We start from the raw sequence: 18,944 nt of genomic DNA on the forward strand, positions 1-18,944 counted from the left end.
TTTGTCAGGGAGAAAGATATTTTTAACTTCGCTATTATTCTTTTTATAAAAAATGGAATGTATTCGTCGATCTGCACGCAAGTCGTCCGCATGCATCGTTCGTTCATTCGCGCTGATCCAACTACGTAATTCAGATTGCGTTCATATTCGACCACATTCGTTACGGGGCCGGCCACACCGCGACAGCTGCACCCCTTAGGGTGCACGCGCTTATATGCTGATGCTTTTCAAAGGTCAACGATGACAGCGAGAAAAAGAGAGTTGCGCTGCCTCGTGAAGCGGGGAGCAACGTGCCTTACTTTGCTATTATGCAACCGGTTCTCTACTCGGCGGCCTGAACTATATATTTTCTTTTTGTTCGGCTAACCTCGCGCTCGCGGGAGGCTACCGCGAGAGAGTCGAGAAATGCCCATTCACTCGCTCCATAACAGATCCCTCTCTTTCTCCCGCCTAAAGGGATTATATCGCGGAGCGAACAATAAATTATGCTTTCTCGCTCTGTCTCCGCTCCGATAGATAGGCACAGCATAGCGATTTCGCGCGATTGCCGATCGAAATTCTATGACATATATATCTTCGAAGTTCGATGCGACGAACGATTTCGAAAACGCAAACGTTGAAGACGTAGAAACGTATCGCGTATTTTTTTTTTTTTTTTTTAATGCGGTTACTATCGATAGATCTGAGATATCCTACATATCGGTTATCGACGCAAGGAGCATCGATCATGTACCGTGGAAAGTACATATCGAAAAAGATGATCGTGGGAAGATTGTTAGTTGGCAACAAAGTTACGCCGGTCTATTTTGCGACGATCCGCGAGGAAGGGTTATGTAAATGAGGCGACATGGGGGACATTTAATGACGAGGGAAGACGTTGCGACGAAAGTTAATGGAAATTAGCTGGGCATCCCAATTATGCGAAATTAACGGTGTGTCGAGACACCGAGTCGCATTCGCATGCATGGTGTGTCGTAACGGTGTGCGTTTTCCATTAACTCGCATTGCAACGAGCGTAAATTGTTAGGTATGTAATTAAGTTTAGCGTTTCACGCGTGTGTGAAGAAATCGCGCTCCTTGTCAGATGTTCATACGCATCTTCCCTAAATTGTTAGCGAGCATTCATTTCATTTTGCATGTTCAGTGACGTCGACGATCAGAAAAATTTGAACGCTTGAAGTTGGCAATTAGGACATTTATTGTAACGTGTGAAAAGTTGCTAAGTTCAAGTCTTAAATTTTTATAAACACTTGTGTGTATGTACATCAAGCACGTTAATATCGATATTAGTGAGACAAGTATATTAAATAAATGATGAGAATAGAGCCTGTTTTCAAATTCATACAATATCTTTTTATTTGTATGAAAAATTATATAATTATAGAGCCTTCAATTTGTTGTAGGCTAGCCTAACCTAAAACGGCATCACGCTGTTCTGGAATGCAATAAAATACGAACGGCGACCGCTTCTTAACCCCGCGCAAAGCATGTAGATCTCTTCTTTTTTTGCCATGTCGCGGAGTTGCGTCAATACCCGCAATGCGTAATAGAAAATCGCTGGAGAGACCGCAATGCTTCTTTCCCCCCTTTCATTGACCTCCACGATGTGGATGTCCATTCTTTCGAAACGATACAATCGCGAGGTCGTGAGGAAGAGAGCGGAGGTAGAGCACACGTTCCCGGTTCTACATAATCTCTTACATAGATCGATACCTCAGGGATACTTCTGCAATACACTGTCGAAATCCTGGTCGAGTTCGCACCGCTGGTTTACTGCTGACTCTGGCACCATAATTGGACGATCGAACCAGGTACAAAACTGTGTGCCGCAAACGACGTTTGAATGGCAGAAGTATCAAATAATTTCATGAACATGTCGTAACATGTTTTTTCTTTCCAGAGAGAAAAAAATATGCATTCACAGAGTTATGCATTGAAGGCCACATGTGCTCCTCGAAGGACAAATCTTCTGACGTGATTTATAAGATCTGAAGGATGCTGAAATCTTGAGGATTAATCATGAAAAATCGCATCCATTCAATCCTACTAATTATTTTCTGACGTGACCGCGCCGCTTCTCGAACAAACTCATGCATGGAATTCGATACATTTCGTGAGATTTATATCAAGACTAGGCCCGAGAAAGATTTCTTGCCAAGATGAACCTTCTCTCTATTGTAACACAAGCAGCAAGACAGATAAATGTATAGGATGTAAGTCAAAGGAATAAGATCTCAAAGAATATTGGAATCTGTACTTGGATAAGATGCAATGTTTCGATATGATGTCGTCGTATCTTGCTATCAAACTCGAAGCTCACAATTGCTCGCAATTTTTTATTTCAACTATACGTTGCATCTAACTCGTGAAATACGTCTTTTGATGAGACTGGAAAGTAATGTGACTTTTATAAATAATGCAAACAGAGAGAGAGAGAGAGAGAGAGAGAGAGAGAGAGAGAGAGAGAGAGAGAGAGAAAGTATGTTATTTTGCTAATATAATTTATTATTGAATAATATATCGTCTATATACTTATATGTAATCTAATGTTTAGAATAGCGTGCTCGGGAATTGAAGTGCGCACGAATTATCACATTTTCTCCTATTTCTACGTTGTGGATCGCCGAGGACCTCGTGTAATATCGAAGCGCTGTGATTTTAGGCTACGATTTTTCAATATAGATTGAGAGTTTGGCTTTTTATCTCCATGGGAATCTAGACTAGATCACGTACGCTATCATATTACGAGGCGAGCGGGATGGCTATTGGGATGCGATCGTCTACGGCGAAGCGTGAGTACGGTGACCTAAGGTGGATCGTTAACCGACGACTTACGTGCCGATCGGCAATACCTTGACGATTTCAAATGCGCTTCGGTTTACAGCGGCAGTTCCATTTTATGAAACTGTTTACGATACCGAAAGCCAGGAGTTGGAGTCGCGCAATTATATGGATGCGTAATATTCTCGCGCACGCGGATGCGAGCCTCGAACCGATGATCTCGCGGATTAGTCTTTTATAATTCATCTTACGTAATCTTCGAATCTTCGGCTAACCGGATTCGATTCTCTCGGCTATATAATTATCCGAATATTCAGAGATGGTCTAAATAAAAAGCGCGAGTTCTTGACGAGATGATAGCTCTCATTAATAACTCTTGCCGTAATCAGCGAGGAAGATAAATTTTACGCCATACGTGGGCGCGTTTGAGAACCGCGTTCCGCACAGGAGATCATCCTGGGTTACCCAGGCACCCAGTTCCCGACCTAGCGCACACGTGCGAACGCGCAGCACGATCGTCGTACGTGCCACGCACGTATCGGTCGATGCGTTCCGGAGATGCTCTCAACGCACGATTGCGTAACGAGCCCGTTCGATTGCGGAGCGCGCATTGCTCTCCATAAACCGCGGCAGCGGCGGCGGCTCCGATGACGACGACGGTGATGACGACGCCGCGACCCCGCGGGTATAATTCCCGCGTTGAAAGAGCTGATATAATTACAAGGGAGAAACGCGCGACGAGTACAGACTGCATCATCGGCTCGGCTCTGTTTTTCCACGCTTTCTCACCGCTTCCCTCCTCATCCTCAGGATGTGTGTACATACACTGAAGATGAATCAAATAATATCGTGTCGTTTAACTTGAAAAACTTGAGAAAAATTTGACGATTAGATTATGATATTTATTTTATGCCAAATGTTGAGTCATTTTAAATGGCATTACTTAATCGATAAATCTCTGTTTCTATAATGAAAATGAAATATATTTTAAGTCGCCAATGATTGTACCGTTTGACTTGCTTACAGCTCATCTCCTCCGATCCTTGCTTCACTTCGCTTTCATGCCGATCCCATTGGCCGACCTTCGGATCCATTCGGAGTTGCCTGCCGATCTGTATCAACTTAGCGTTGCGTAATCATCCCTCATTCTAGCTCGAGGTTTGTCAGAGGCCTCCGCCACCCTGTCGTCCCCTCCGATGATCCTCTCACTGTGCGCGTTTTCGCCCGGCAGCTGTAATACCTTTTTTTCTCTCTTCCTCTGTTCTGAGCACTTCTCGTCAACGAGGATTCGTTGGCGAATCTTCGAGGAACGCATCATCGGATTATCTCTAACCATGGTTCTATCCGCGGTTGCTCATTGGCTGGTGGGAGGAAGACGATCTTCGCGCGGGACCAGTATATATAAGTATGCTGGATTCGACCTGGATACGTGCAGACAATTATCATCATCGGTTCGACGATACACGATATAAGATTTAAACAGTGCGACACAATTTAACATTGCTGAGATTTACTGGACGAATATACGCGCAACTAGCGAGATGAGACCGGTACGACTTGCGTACAAGATTTCTCTACATCTCCGGTATTTCCGGTTGTTAAAATTTGAAACAAATTTCGGATTTTTTATTTGATCATGAAAATAATTGATCGAAAATAGACGATCTATTGCGCACGAATATTTCATCTTGGACAGTTCTCCGGGCCAATATCGCATGATTTCCGCTTTGCGTTTGAAATAGTGTGTGTCTATTTATAAAGTAAAAAAATTATATTTATTCGGTTTGCTTAATTTGTACTTTTTCATTCTCTTACATTGTACAATTTTTCTCTCTTGTCTCAACAGCTCGCCATTGTGTTGCTTATTGCCATTATTGGTACCTCTTATGCCGCAAGATTGGACACTACTTATCTTCCACCTAGTAGTGCCGGAAGTGCGGGTGGTGCAGGATTGATTCATCCTCCATCGTCAGGAGACGATAGAGATGTACCTGTTAAATATAGTGGTCCAGTTGGTTTCGGAAGTCTAGGTGTTTCTGGTGCTCCAAGTGGTCATAGTAGTTTTGATAGTGGTCCTAATAGTTTTGGCGGTCCTAGTAGCCATGGCGGATCAAGCGGATTTGGCCCCGGAGGTGGTGGCGGCACTTATGCAGGTGATAAATTCAAATAACAGTATAATTACTGAATAAGAGAAGGAAATTGATTTGATCTTGTATCTTATTCCATATGTCTCTTCTCAAAACTCATATTTTTATTACAATATTTAATTCTTATACAATATTTTTCTTAAAAAATATTACATCACGACTTTCTTTGAATTTTTTTCTAACTACAGCTCAGTTATGATTCTTAACATTTTATTTTGTATTTTAGGCGGCGGACATGGTCAAGAGATACCCATAATTTCTTATAGCAGCGAGAATATCGGTGATGGAAACTATCAATACAGCTATGAAACTGGAAACGGTATTTCCGTACAAGAAACGGGTCATCAACAAGGTAGAAGAAAATCGTATTTCTATTTCTTGATTAAATTATTAATTGTTTGATTGTTAAAAATGACTACATTTTAATCTTAATTTTGTTTTGATTCAATTTTTTAATGAACGAAACAATGCGTGGAAAACTAAAATTATTGTGTCGCAACGCGTTCGATGACAGTGCCTCAAAGCGTGGATGTTATCGGTGTTGCAGGAGAATCCGAATCGGTGAGCGGATCTTTTTCTTATACTGGGCCTGATGGCATGCAATATTCGATCACTTATACGGCGGATGAATACGGGTTTCATCCTCAAGGCGCTCACTTACCGACACCGCCTCCGATACCACCGGAAATTCAACGAGGCGTTGAATTGGCACTCGCCGCCGAAGCTAGGGGAGAGAATCAGGATGGAGGATATTCACATGGAAGAGGCGGCGAAGGTATGTTATAAGATCACGAATTAAATATAAACGTTTATAATTGTTCTTTTTGCTTGTGTTTTTTCTTTCTTATATATATATCTATGATGCACATGTAGAGTGTACATAGACATACGTTTATATATGTTAATGTTTTACGCATAATCTACTGCTCATCGATTCCATTATTCTAGGAGGTAATCATGGCGGCCATGGAGGTAATGTGTATCAGGGACCGAATTCGTACCAGATAAGTTCAAGCGGCGGCTATCAATACTAGGCAGTGGATTGGTGAGGATCATTATGTGCATACCATATGCAGGCATGCATACAATTTTCCATTTATCCATTTATTTATGTATATAATGATATATATCATTCGTGCAATTTTTTATTTATATAAGGTAACGTAACTTTTATTTATAAAATATCCACGCTCTAATTTTTTTCTTGGAATTGCTTTTGTACCAAAAGCAACCTTTCAAGTGCTTTTTAGATATTGTTAAATCAGTCATAAGAGATATATACCACATAAGAAATATATCAAGTGAATGCACGATACTGTAGTAATTGAAAATTTAACTGTGGCATGTATTGCACATTATTTTTTTATGCGCTTACATCTATATATGATTATTATATTTATTTTGAGATGTATATCTTTGAATAAATAAATGGTATATTAACGCTGTGAAAATATGTATTGTGTAAATTATTTTACATATGTACATATAATAAAAGAAATAACACTGTAATCTAAATTTTTATCTTTTTTCTTATATCTATAAAACAAACTTTATATAAAAGTACGTATCATTATAATAAAACATTTTCGCATTACAATTTAAAAGTATTTTATACCAATGTGATGTAATTGATATTAAGTTAAACGCAAAAAGATGTACTAATACATATATATTAACAATACAATATCATCGCTTCCGAATAAAAGTGTTAACTCAAAAGCCGTTTGAAAAGGGCGTTAACTTAGAAGCCGATTGAAAAGAGTATTAATTCGGAAACCGGTGGAAAAAGACGTTAATTCAGAAGCCGATTGAAAAAACGTTAATTCGGAAGCCGATTGAAAAGGACGTTAACTCAGAAGCCGGTTGAAAAAGGCGTTAACTGGGAAGCTAGTTAAAGTAGCGTTAACTCGTGCCTTCAAATTTTTCGTTTCAATTTAAGTTTTGACAGCATTGCCGAATTAATTTTGGTGCTCTACTTATACGTGCATATTCATTTCGTTTCAATATGTTTATGTTTTAAATCAAGCACTAAAATTATTTCGGTATTGCTGCAAATCTAAAATAAAGCAAAAATTTTAGCAGGTGAATTAACGCCTTTTTCAACCGGCTTCCGAGTTAACACCCTTTTACTCGGAAGCGACAATATATTAACAATTTCATTAAATAAGATTATAACATCAAATCAATTATAATGTTAAATTAAATCGATTAAATTTTACAACATATAATTCATAAATTAATATTAATTCGATTTCTACTCAATATATGCTCTATATTTTTGCTTATTTCCAACATGCTTAGTTCCAATAAGATTAAATTTAAACTTGACTAGTAATATGAGACTCGTCAGACTCAATCATTTCAGCTCCTCTTGCAAACTGAATAAAGAGTTGTTCTAAAGTTGCAGATAAAACAGCGTAATCCTCAATACAGGAATATCTTTGCTTTAGAGTCTTTACTGTATCATACATTTTTTCCCATGTTGTATTACAATCTGTTACATGATAGGCAAGAAATCCCTGTAAAAATATGAATAAAAATTAACAGTAAGATAAAAGAATAGAAAATAAAAGCAATTAAAATCGTCTAAGCAAAACAATTATTACCAGGTTTTCATCTCTAATATCACATGTTAGACTAGACTCAATAACTTTTTTAATATTATTAACATCCTCGTCTGTCCGGCCTGGATTTAATTTTATGTGAATATCATAACCTGCGCCGAATCGCTGCTTCAATTCTTGACTCGCACCAATGCAGACTAATTCTCCCTTCACCATAATAACTAATCTGTTACAAAGTGCTTCACATTCTTCCATGCTGTTAAACAAAATTTCATATTCCGTTTGATAACATAAATTATATTAAAATCTCAATGCAAATTTGTTATCCAAATCGTTGGATTTAAAAAGTTAACCTGTGAGATGTAAGTATAATAGCTTGTCCTGCTGCCTGGCACGCCTGTAAAGTATTCCAAAGCGATCTTCTAGCTGCCGGATCGACACCGGTTGTCGGCTCGTCCAAAAGAACGAGGGTAGGATTACCGATGAGAGCCATTGCGATGTTTAAGCGCCTTTTATTACCGCCGCTATAAGTACCGCTTGGTTGCTTCATGCAAGCAGTTAAATCTAAAACAACATGTATATTCATATATGCACTATTTTTATATGTACTCTTTTAAAATTCTGTTACCCCACTTCACTTACTCAATCTATTAATCCATTTATTAACTTCCAACTCTACATTGCACTTTGGTATACCGCGTAGACGAGCAAATAGTCGTAAATGGTCAAAAGTATTTAAGGATGGTATTAAGGCATCGGTTTGTGGGCAGTATCCCATCTCCGAAAGATACTACAAAAAATAAAATTTTCTAAGGTTGTAAACAATATAGCACAAGAAATTAAATTATTACATAAGTTATTGTAGCGATCGTGGTGCAGTGAGTTATGCGTTTGCTTTCTGTAACGGAGACCCGAATTTAAATCCCAATCAGATCAGATTTTTGATTCTATCTCTCGGAAGGTAATGGCAAACTACCGAGAGTATCTTGCCCAGGAAAATTCCTCTAATTAGGCCGTTCAGAATCGACGTTAAACTGTAGGTCTTGTATATCTGTGTAAATTGTAGAAAGCGCACACCACAGAAATACGCTGAGAGATCGCTTACAATCATTACAGTGATGCCATCAGAAGAAGTTATTACCTTTGTCCTGTCTGAATGGATTTCCGCTTGCCCTAAGTACATTATGCCACTATTAGACATTTCTTCGCCAGTCAGCATCCTGAAAGTTGTACTTTTTCCCGCGCCATTCACGCCGAGCAATCCGAAACATTCGCGTGGCTTCACTCGAAAACTAATTTCTTTCACAGCCATTAACTTCCCATAGTATTTGCTTAATTCGTATACTAAGAAAAGACTGTTCCCTTCACTTATTGGACTGTGTAATAGTTCAATATTAGTAGTCTCTCCAGAACCTCTTCTTAATTCTTCTTCCGTATCTTTCACACCTATACATAAAATCATATAGTTTTATATAAATTATAAATGTATAAATTATACATTTAACTTTTATGTTTCTTGAAAGATACTAAAAAGTTATCTCTTACCTTGGCTGTTAATTTTATTAATTTCCATCGCTACAGCAAGTTTCTCCATCTTTACTTGATCATCCATTATTTCTTGTTCCTTTCTTAATTTCGTTCCGACTATCTTCATAAATAATTTCGAAAAGAGCTTTTTTTCTAATACAATTAATAGAGCAAAATACAAAATTGGTGTTATAGCTAAATATACTATACTTTCTTCGAAATTCATGTCGTCTGTAAAGTCTTTGAAATAAGACAATTGATTTTTGCACACTCCGTCTTCGCAGTCCAAGCCTGAAAAAATGGTGAAATAAATTCTAAATTCTATTATTAATAGCAATTTAAATTAACAGTTAATGTAAAAATCTTACCACAACAAGGATCGCGTGCCGCAAAACAAACTACAGCATGAAGTCTATTTGGCAGACGACGACACCTTGCATTTTGCACTGCTATGTTGAAAAAAGAGTATTGACCATGGAACAAACTTACGTAGGGAAGTAGGCGGAAAATTCTCTTTTGTAGAATGTGTAGCGGATTAAGCCAATCAAAACTGTGTATTACTTCATGTAGAAGATATTGTATTATAACTGAAATAATTTTTTACTTTACTTCTTGTACATAATAATTTATTTGCATTTTTTAATAGAATTTATTTCTTATTTAATAAATCCATTGATCTTATAACATTTTTAAGAACAAATATTGCAGCAAACTTACCACAGCCAAGAGGTGCAAGACTCAAAATGGTTGTTATAGTATTCTTTGATTTATTCATAAAACTGAATAGATATATAAAAAGTAAAACGTTAATACCAAACAACTCCAGAATCAATATCGTGCACGCTGCAAAACAACAAATGAATATGTAAAAAGATAAAATATAATATTAATTTTCAACATATTTTAGAATAGACTTACATATCTCTATTCCATAATACAGGCGAATATCCAGAATAATATCCATGATATAAAGTGCTAAAGTAATTAACAATACACTTAAAGTATATATTAGAAAATCAAAAGCAAACATTGTACTCCAGTACGATAACGACGTGACACCGGTCATACGTTGGAGTTGTTTCACTTTTGTCATTGTTTCTTCCAAGGGATGTGCTACGAAAAGTGCAACAGTGGGGAAAAAAAACGAACAGAACATTAAAACGCGAGAAAGCGATTCTGCTTCTGGCAATTGTATCATGGTTGAAGATAGAGTATTTGGTAATTGCTGTCTAGACGCAACGATCGAATATTGATCGCCAGCGAGAGCCTTGATAAATGAATTACTTAAGAGATTCACTGTTAACGGCACACTATGAATTGCTAAGCCAGAATAAAAACCGTTAGCCCATGTCGTGTTGCCTTCAGTGTCATTAAATTCAGCGGATACAATAAAATTGTTCCGGTATTCAACAATGTTCTGCATAGAGGAATTCAAAAGAGCTAAAAAAAATAATTAATAAAAAAACTATCGAAATTCATTCTGTGCTTGATAAAATAGCATAATACACTTACCGCTCGCAACACTTGTATCCGAGGCTACACGCTCTGCTTTGCCGAAATACTGAACAACATCTCTATATTTCTGACCAATCAATTCGTCATTCGACGAATATAAAGCTTTAGAATATCTATACATGTCAAGCTTTAATGGAACAATATCTGTGGAATCACTTGGTAGATTGTAGCTTAAGGCCAAGAGAAGAACCGATAGATTAGGAAGAATTAGCTGAAAGTGTTAATGAGACAGTTAACAGAAAATTTTTCGAAATATAAAAAAGATCTGCAAAATAATATGGAAAATATAATATTATATTATTAAACTAATTGGCAAGAGATACATACAATCATCAATAAGTTAGTTAGGTTTTTTATTGTATATGTGAATTTCTTGCAAAATAACGCTAATATCGATTGCATGCATAGCTCATTGCCTGTAATTTTTTGTAATGGTGCTGTAAATAATTCATTAAGGTGTTTTCCACTGTCTTCATTCTTTACGATTCTGTAATAAACAACAAAATAAGAAAATGGTAATAAAATAATCACTTAAAACATATTTCAACGAACATACTTCAAAAATACTTGTTCCAAAGTAATCAGTGACACGCTTATTCCAGTAACTCCTAAATTCTTCTTTTCGCTTTCTACTTTGTCCAGTGATTGTGGTAAAGAGTCAGTATGTGGTACATTTAATACAATCTTTTCACTATCAATGCTAAGCTGTTGCGTTCTTTCATCAAATTTACTTATAACTTTTTCAGGAACACACCAAGACTTTGTTGACAACGTAACTTCAATGTGGCCATGACCTAAAACAAGAAAATTAAAATTGATAAAACAATAATGTTTACGAGTATAAATCTCGTTTAAATTTTAGTCAGTAATATCATACCATATTGTTTTTTTAAAAACATTGCAGTACCATAACTTCTAAGACGACCCGCATGTACTATTGCGATTCTATCACCAAGTATATCAGCCTCTTCCATATTATGTGTACTAATCAATATTGTTTTCTCTCCTCTAAGTTTCTGTAAAAAAAAATAATAAGAAATATATAACATACTGTAAAATATATATCTTTGAAAGAAATTAAATTATAAATTTGCTTACTAATATAATATCCCACGTATCTCTTCTGGTTTCAGGATCCATTCCCGATGTTGGTTCATCCAAAATGATGATCTAAATATACATTTATTCAAAGACAAAAAAATAATGTTAATATATTATATTCTCCCCCCCCCTCTCTCTCTCTCTCTCTCTCTCTCTCTCTCTCTCTCTTTGTACTTTAAAACTTACATTAGCATCACCAATAAGTGCCATCCCAAGACATAGTCTTCTTTGTTGACCACCAGAAAGTTTGCTAGGCAGGAAATCTTTCTTTTCAGAAAGCTTCAACTTAGAAAGCAAGGTATTAACATTTTCCTTGATTTCATTTCTAGTTTTATTTTTAGCTTTCAACTGTCATGACAAAAATTATATATACACAATTAATATATTATTGATACGATTATGCTTTTACACGATAAAAATTAATGTGATTATCCTCACCAAGCCAAAGAATTCTATTTGTTCAAATACATTCAAATCTGGAAAAACCATGTTTTCCTGAGGACATAGCCCTAAATTATTTCTAATGCTGTCTAAGTCTTTTCTTATATTTCTACCGTTTATAAAGACTTTTCCTTGTGTTTCGCTTGTTACACCTATTAAACATAAATACAAATAAGTACTTTTCAAAATAATCTTAAAAATTATCTCCTGACACAAATACCTGTTAATATAGACATAAGCGTAGTTTTGCCTGCTCCATTATGTCCAAGCAGAGCAGTAATTTGTCCTTTATAAAAGTCTATGGATATTCCTTTTAAGGCATGAACTTTCTAAAATATAATGTGACAGTATTTAAATTTGACAAAAATATATCCATTTATAATATGTTCATTTCATGCAAACTTACAGACTTTCGTATCCAGCTTGTTGTGTAAGACTTTTTAAGATCACGTATTTGTATTCCAGGTGTAAGTGTACCACTTATCACTGGCTCAAAGTCTTCGTTAACCTTATCATAATCAAATTCACCAGCTTCTTCATCAAGAGCTATTTTATTCTTCTTAATGCACTAAAATATCGAAAAATTTTTTCTTGCAATGCATATGACATTTTTTTTTCATACTATGATCTTGCAACTTACCTTCAAAAAATATAATGGATTTTTTCGAACTCCATATTTGCCGGGAAGTATAGCATTTATATATACTGCAAGTGTAAAATGTATCACAGCACCCAAGATAGAAAAGAAAAATATAAAACCTGGGCTTCCTAGAATACCATATTCCGTTTTCCCAGGAACGAATAAAGTACTCCATTGAATACCAATTACTAAAAGAAAAAAAAAGTAAGACACTTAATCATTTCTCTAAAAAGCTCTATTAATATAATTAATTAATACAGGTTGAAAATTACTACTTACATTTACTTTCATGTGCATTTGTTTCTTCAAAGAGCCTAAAAAGCATAATATTTGGAAATAGAATACCAAAATATGGTATAACACTAAAAACTTCTTCCTTCACCATATTTTCATGAAGTGAAATCGCTGCCACATAAATTATAGCTAAGGCAGTTATCACAAACCGTGCTAAAAAAGATATTAATATAATTTATGTACTTAAAATTATTATTTATTTTAAAAAGAAAAATATCTACGTTTTGAGAAATATGCTGCAATGTGCATGCCAAATGTTATAAGATGAGCGACATGTGTAGTGAATAAGAGCCAAAATATAAATCCATTGCTATATTGCAAATAGGCTTCAACATTTTGTGAAAAAGTATTTTTAAATAATATAATTGCTGGTATTATATAAACGGTGCTAACTAGCAACCCTGTAATTAACCAACTAAATAAATTATAGGCCAGTTTGACACCATTCATTGTCATTAAAACCTGAAACCATCAAAACAGAAAAATATTTTTCAAAAAAGTATTTTTGCTTAGAAACATAAAAAAAATAAATAATACTGTGTACTAACAGTTACGCCAATAAATTTCTCCTTCGATGCATAGCTGGCTTCTATGCAAAGTGGAATCACAAAAGCTATAACTGCAAATGTACAAATTCCTTCCCGTAAAAATACATCAGCATCATCAATTTTAACATACGGTGGATAAGGCATTCTTTGTATTGACATCTGAAAATACAGGAAATGATAAAAAATAATCCTATCATATCACACAATAATCTGTTATCCAGTTATCTCTTCCAATATAAATAACAAATATTCATATTTTTTAAAGCATTTTAATAATAAATTATTCATTATTAAAATATAAAAATATGCTCTTTTTAAGAAATTTATAATACCTTTATATCAGAATCTGGTACTGCTTGTTTTATGAGTGTTTCATCCAAACATATCTGAACTTGAGTAAATGGAATTATTTCGAAATATATCGAAGGTGACGAACTCATACGTTCGCCATCTGCCACAGTTTGGTACAAATTATTTGGTATCTTCCATGAATGTCTTATTTTATATTTTATGGCAGGTTTGTTGTACTGTTCAAAAACAACTGCAACTGTAGAAACTATTGGATTTTTTGCCTGATAAATTGTATAAGCATCTACCATTTCAGTCTCATTAGCAAAACCTATCATATCTATATAAAAATAGAGAAAGTATAATTATATTAATATCATTTAAGTTAAAAAAATCATTTCTCACTTGTCACTTTATACTTACTGTCAGGCAAAAGCTTGAGACAATATCTAACAGACTCCATCATTTTATACGTATCTTCATTTTTTGGCGTATAATACACTTTGTTTAGAGCATTATTAATTTTTTTCATCAAGTCATCTTGTGTATGTACAGGATAGTATGTGTTCTCTTTCACCTCAACTGGTGACTGAACGCTGAAATCTCTCACAGCTTGTAACAATGCAAATAATGCAATGGGTACTAAAGCTTGTAAGAATATCGTCATACGCCAGTGTCTTTTACGCACTATCATATTCTTGTATATCAACAAACCAAAAATTTTCCCACAAGCCATTTTTATTTTATTTTATTTTTACTTTAGTTTGATGGAAAACTGTCGATAATTTATCAGTAGGTTTATATTTATAAATATCTATATGATTGTTACTTTGCCATGAAAAGTACATAAAGCCTTTTGAATAAGTTATTAGAATCGGCATATATATTGGCTACATATATCACATAAATGGGCTATACAGCCTTCGTCATCAAAATGTGGAAATGTTTAATATAATTTAGAATAATTTGCAATGCTATACAAAAAGTTGCCATTTATTGTTTCTTCCTTTTACTTATTAAGTTTGACCTCTATTACTGTTGTCATAGCAAACCTAAACAAACATAACTTATCAAGACGTGTGACAGTGAGTCAAGGTAAAGGTTATATAATATTCAAGAAGTCATGATATTATATTTATGACTTTAATAATATCAATAATTTAATTTCAATTTATTTTTAATTTAACTTTAATAATCACATACAATAAAAATAGATTGCTCAGCAGCTTTTAACTAGATAAGATCAAATAAAATTACTGAAAACTATATGGAGAAACTGTATTTAAAAAATTCTAGAATATTTGAAGAAGTTTGACAAGAATGAAGCCTGTACTTTAAACTTTTAGGAACGCGTTTGTCTACAAGTTTAAAGAATAATTCCAAATTTACATAAAATTTTGCTGAGTTTCTTTGGACATGACAACTACGACACGACAAACACGACCGAGTCACAATATTGAAATCAATATTCAACTTACTTGTGTGTACCAACGGCACGCTATCAGATGCAAGGATGGATTTGCAATTGACATCGAAATGTGGGCAAAACCCTTGTTTATTTGATTTTCACGTCTCTGTCGTTCGGCATGTAAAGAAAAGAGAGTGTAAACGAACTTGTTGCATGTGCGATAATAATTCAATAACTGTGCTCATAAGAAGTATCACACTTAATGATATTTGTCGTAAACACATTCAGTCGCGAAGTTGTTATCTGTTTTATAAAGCTCCATCTTATCACAATCACAAAACCAATAATGAATTTTTGCTGCGCACTATATATTACTTAATTACCATGCGTAACATCAATAACGTTCCACCCATTCCACGAATACCACGAACGCGACAACACTCGACATTATATTAAAACTGTCAAAAATGCGATAACGTGGCACATAGAGGGAAAACCGAGAACGTATGTAACGTCGCACCTTCAATCCTGCGTATGCATGAATCATATGCGCATGTGTATTATATTCCACCCGTATCAGGATATCGATCATGTAATTTTTCTCCTAGAGCGGAAATGTGAAAAGTGAAAAGTTTCAATTAAGTTACTGTCTCTTTCTATTTTCAACACAATAGAAAGAGATAATTACATGAAATTTGTCACTTTTCACGTTTCCGCCCTAAGGAAAAAGTTACATGATCGCTGCCCAGAGACGTCTAATAAGAATCAAATTTGTGAATTAGAATCTTTTTAGTTCAATTAGCGCAATGACAGCCAATACAATTGTTCGGAATGGACTGTTAAAGATCATCAATCCTGAGCAAATTTGTATCACTACAAAGGAGCCCCGGAAATGCGATGATAAAAGAGAGACTACGGCACTGCACAAACGTCAAGTGTTGCGCGCGCTATACGAGATAGGTTATTCAGAATTCTTACGTCTCAGAAACTAAAGCCATAATCTTATGACATTTTTCTAATATAATATTGACGATAATTTGAAACTAATTCTGTAATAAAGTTTCTTTCGAACTACAATATATAAATCTTATTTTATGATACAAACAAGTTTTATTTTATTTAGCATAGTCATAGAAGTGATTTATATGCAATGTAGTACCAATTAATATATGTACTTGGTTATTTATTTGTAATTTCATATCCATTTTTAAACAGATAATTTTTGAAAATTTATTACAAAGTTCTTCATATATTATTATAACTAATAAAAAAAAAACACCAATTGCTTTTACAAAAAGATAGTCAATATTACTGATAGAGTGAGTGTATAACACTTCAAACATCTAAACCTAAACCACCTCATCTCTCCAGCTCTAAGTATAATTGTAAATTAATGATTGTCATGGAATGATATATATGTCATGATATAGTTGCCATATCGTCCCAGCTGTTCTCAAGGGTGCCACATTCAAGAAGAAGTCATGATATAGCTTATTGAAACCTAAAACCTCTCTTCATTTTTTTTTCTTTTTTTTTCTTTTTATTGATTTTTATTACTTGGTATTTATTATTTTGTTGGTGCACGAATATAATACACGTGCATTTGATTGACCCAAGTATAGGGCTAACATCTAGCTAACACACTATCACAGCATACTATTGTAAATATAGGGAACGACGCAAGAAATGTCATAATTGTCGATTCCCAGTCAGAGAGCTAGAGATAAACTATGGAATGTAATAAGATGAGGCGATAAAGATGCAAACGTTTCCCTCACCAGTATCAGACTACCAGATCCTTGGAGAATTCAACTACGTCCGACGGTATCTTATTAAAGGTGGATCATCATAAAGCTTCGAAGCTGTTCAACTTATGTACGATTAGTGATGTGAAGATATATTATATCTATACAAGTATACAGATATCAATATATTTCACCTATACATATGACAGACCTGCAACGTTTACCTTCTGTTTTGTTTTCCTAGCTTCAGTCTTTTTTTAAATTGTGATGTCATATGTCGGATAGTGGACGTAGTGTGAATCCTACAAGAATCCGAAATACCAGCCTGTGCTTCACGTTTATATAGGAATTATACTGAAAACGAGCACTTCCGAGAAAGGAAAAAGCATTTGTATTATTGATTTAATTTAATTTTCCATCAGTGAAGTTAAACTTAATATAATAAACTCTTATAAGAGCATTGTAAAATTAGAGCTATGCAATTATTTGCACAATTTTTGATGAGAATATTATAAATCCTGGTATAAATGTAATGTAACTTTTTAAAATTAAATAATCACTGAAGTATCATAGCCATCAAGTGGCCGACAACCAAACTAAAATGCGTGGTACTTATGCTCAACAACCAATCAGAATTGGTTTGAATGAAATATTTTTATATATTAAAAAATATATTCAATGTATATTTAATAAAATTGTGTAATATAGAAATGTGCAAGAAAAATGTTTTTATAAAATAAAAATTTTGGAGAAGATATTTTACACAGTAGATAATTACATTTTCCTGAAATATTTGACACATTTCTATATTATAATAATGAATGATGAATTATACAATCAGATAAAATTGGTTTGTATTACAGTATAATCTAATAAAATTATATAATAGTGCAAAATTATATAAATGCAAAGAATGTTATGCTTTCATAATAAAAATTCTGTAGAAAACATTTTTTACATAAGAATTACAATATTAATATTTTATTGATATTTGATACATTTCTAAATTACAATAGTAAGGAAGATATATTACACGAATCTGGATGCAATCGCTATTAGTTTAGTATAATCTGCTCCTTTAGTATGAGTCTTCCCTTTCATTTTCGTTCGGAGTATATGTGGAATGGGCACATGTATTCTTGTACCTAGAGGCGTCCCATTATCATCTATGAGCACCAGATTGTTGCTGTCAAATCTGGGAACTTTAGGAGCCTGTTTTTGCTTCAATCCAACTAGAATACCTTTTTTCTTTTCACCTTTTATAGCGACTAAAATTCTATCTCCTAAATAAATCATACAACATTGTTCCAGTTAATATAGTCCTGTAGAATAAGAATTTTCACATAATCTTTTTTTTTGTACTCACCAATGTATCCCACCCCAACTTTGTTGTAAACGTGTATGCATCGTGGTGGTTTACCTTCCATCATAGCTAACTTTCCTATTTCGCTGTTGTCCACTACTCTCAATCGACTTAATTTAATTATGTGATTTACAGGAGTTGATGTAGAAATGTTCCTACTTATAACATTTAATACCGTAGAAGGTAACAGCATTATCGATTTAATCGCCCTTAATAAGGTACAATCTGAAATAATTAAATAAAAATAAATAAAAGAACATAAACTGTTTAATATATTACAACACAACATAACCTTCTTTTTAGCGGAAAGGAGATTAACAACATTACAAATAATAATTTGAACGAATTACTTTTTCTCCAGGTTATTTCTAATAAACTTACCGGAGAGTAAAAACTCTTTCTTTGCTACAATGTTAATTTTGAAGTCAATTCGTAACCTTTAATCACGACGTCTCTTCCAGGATTTATAGAATTCGACTTGACTCGACTGCTCGACTTGGCTCGACTCGCCGGACTCGCGTCGAATTCTACTGTAACCTCAATCTTTTATCTTACCTATAACATAACCTGAAAGCTACCAAC

General features: G+C 34.4%; 3 protein-coding genes and 1 long non-coding RNA gene across 6 annotated transcripts; 2 read left to right on the forward strand and 2 right to left on the reverse strand.

The window, feature by feature from the left end:
* Positions 1–653: 653 nt before the first annotated feature.
* Positions 654–6,731, forward strand: LOC105837661 (pupal cuticle protein 20). Of its 3 annotated transcripts, none has more exons than XM_036289102.1 (8): positions 654–1,811; positions 1,901–2,479; positions 2,555–3,594; positions 3,808–4,331; positions 4,628–4,934; positions 5,155–5,280; positions 5,476–5,703; positions 5,877–6,731. In XM_036289102.1, exons 4-8 carry the CDS (start codon positions 4,323–4,325, stop codon positions 5,960–5,962), a joined length of 756 nt encoding a protein of 251 aa, XP_036144995.1. In that variant the 5' UTR covers positions 654–1,811; positions 1,901–2,479; positions 2,555–3,594; positions 3,808–4,322; the 3' UTR covers positions 5,963–6,731. The 3 variants fall into 3 exon arrangements, with proteins under 3 accessions (XP_036144995.1, XP_036144994.1, XP_036144996.1); XM_036289101.1 differs by having other exon boundaries at positions 2,555–2,792; XM_036289103.1 differs by lacking the exons at positions 654–1,811; positions 1,901–2,479; positions 2,555–3,594 and having other exon boundaries at positions 3,604–4,331.
* On the reverse strand, positions 6,365–15,893 carry LOC105837662 (phospholipid-transporting ATPase ABCA1). Its single transcript, XM_012682618.3, has 26 exons — positions 15,638–15,893; positions 15,325–15,420; positions 14,270–14,898; positions 13,891–14,186; positions 13,559–13,717; positions 13,232–13,472; positions 12,996–13,163; positions 12,717–12,904; positions 12,483–12,644; positions 12,297–12,405; positions 12,074–12,228; positions 11,822–11,983; positions 11,633–11,704; positions 11,412–11,550; positions 11,091–11,328; positions 10,862–11,021; positions 10,532–10,745; positions 9,938–10,459; positions 9,737–9,862; positions 9,388–9,606; positions 9,038–9,310; positions 8,634–8,938; positions 8,135–8,282; positions 7,846–8,056; positions 7,535–7,748; positions 6,365–7,447 (listed from the first exon to the last, which is right to left on the reverse strand). Exons 3-26 carry the CDS (start codon positions 14,580–14,582, stop codon positions 7,247–7,249), a joined length of 4,995 nt encoding a protein of 1,664 aa, XP_012538072.1. The 5' UTR covers positions 14,583–14,898; positions 15,325–15,420; positions 15,638–15,893; the 3' UTR covers positions 6,365–7,246.
* LOC118646387 lies at positions 15,666–17,097 on the forward strand. The gene is made up of 2 exons (XR_004963926.1): positions 15,666–15,758; positions 16,048–17,097. It is a non-coding gene; the product is annotated as an uncharacterized LOC118646387 (long non-coding RNA).
* Positions 17,098–17,949: 852 nt separating this feature from the next.
* LOC118644152 (39S ribosomal protein L14, mitochondrial-like) lies at positions 17,950–18,898 on the reverse strand. The gene is made up of 3 exons (XM_036289104.1): positions 18,744–18,898; positions 18,366–18,587; positions 17,950–18,282 (listed from the first exon to the last, which is right to left on the reverse strand). The coding sequence occupies exons 2-3, from the start codon at positions 18,553–18,555 to the stop codon at positions 18,029–18,031; spliced, it is 444 nt and encodes a 147-aa protein (XP_036144997.1). The 5' UTR covers positions 18,556–18,587; positions 18,744–18,898; the 3' UTR covers positions 17,950–18,028.
* Between the last annotated feature and the right edge of the window lie 46 nt (positions 18,899–18,944).

This window comes from Monomorium pharaonis, chromosome 6 (assembly GCF_013373865.1).
Source record: "Monomorium pharaonis isolate MP-MQ-018 chromosome 6, ASM1337386v2, whole genome shotgun sequence".
Classification (NCBI taxonomy): domain Eukaryota; kingdom Metazoa; phylum Arthropoda; class Insecta; order Hymenoptera; family Formicidae; genus Monomorium; species Monomorium pharaonis.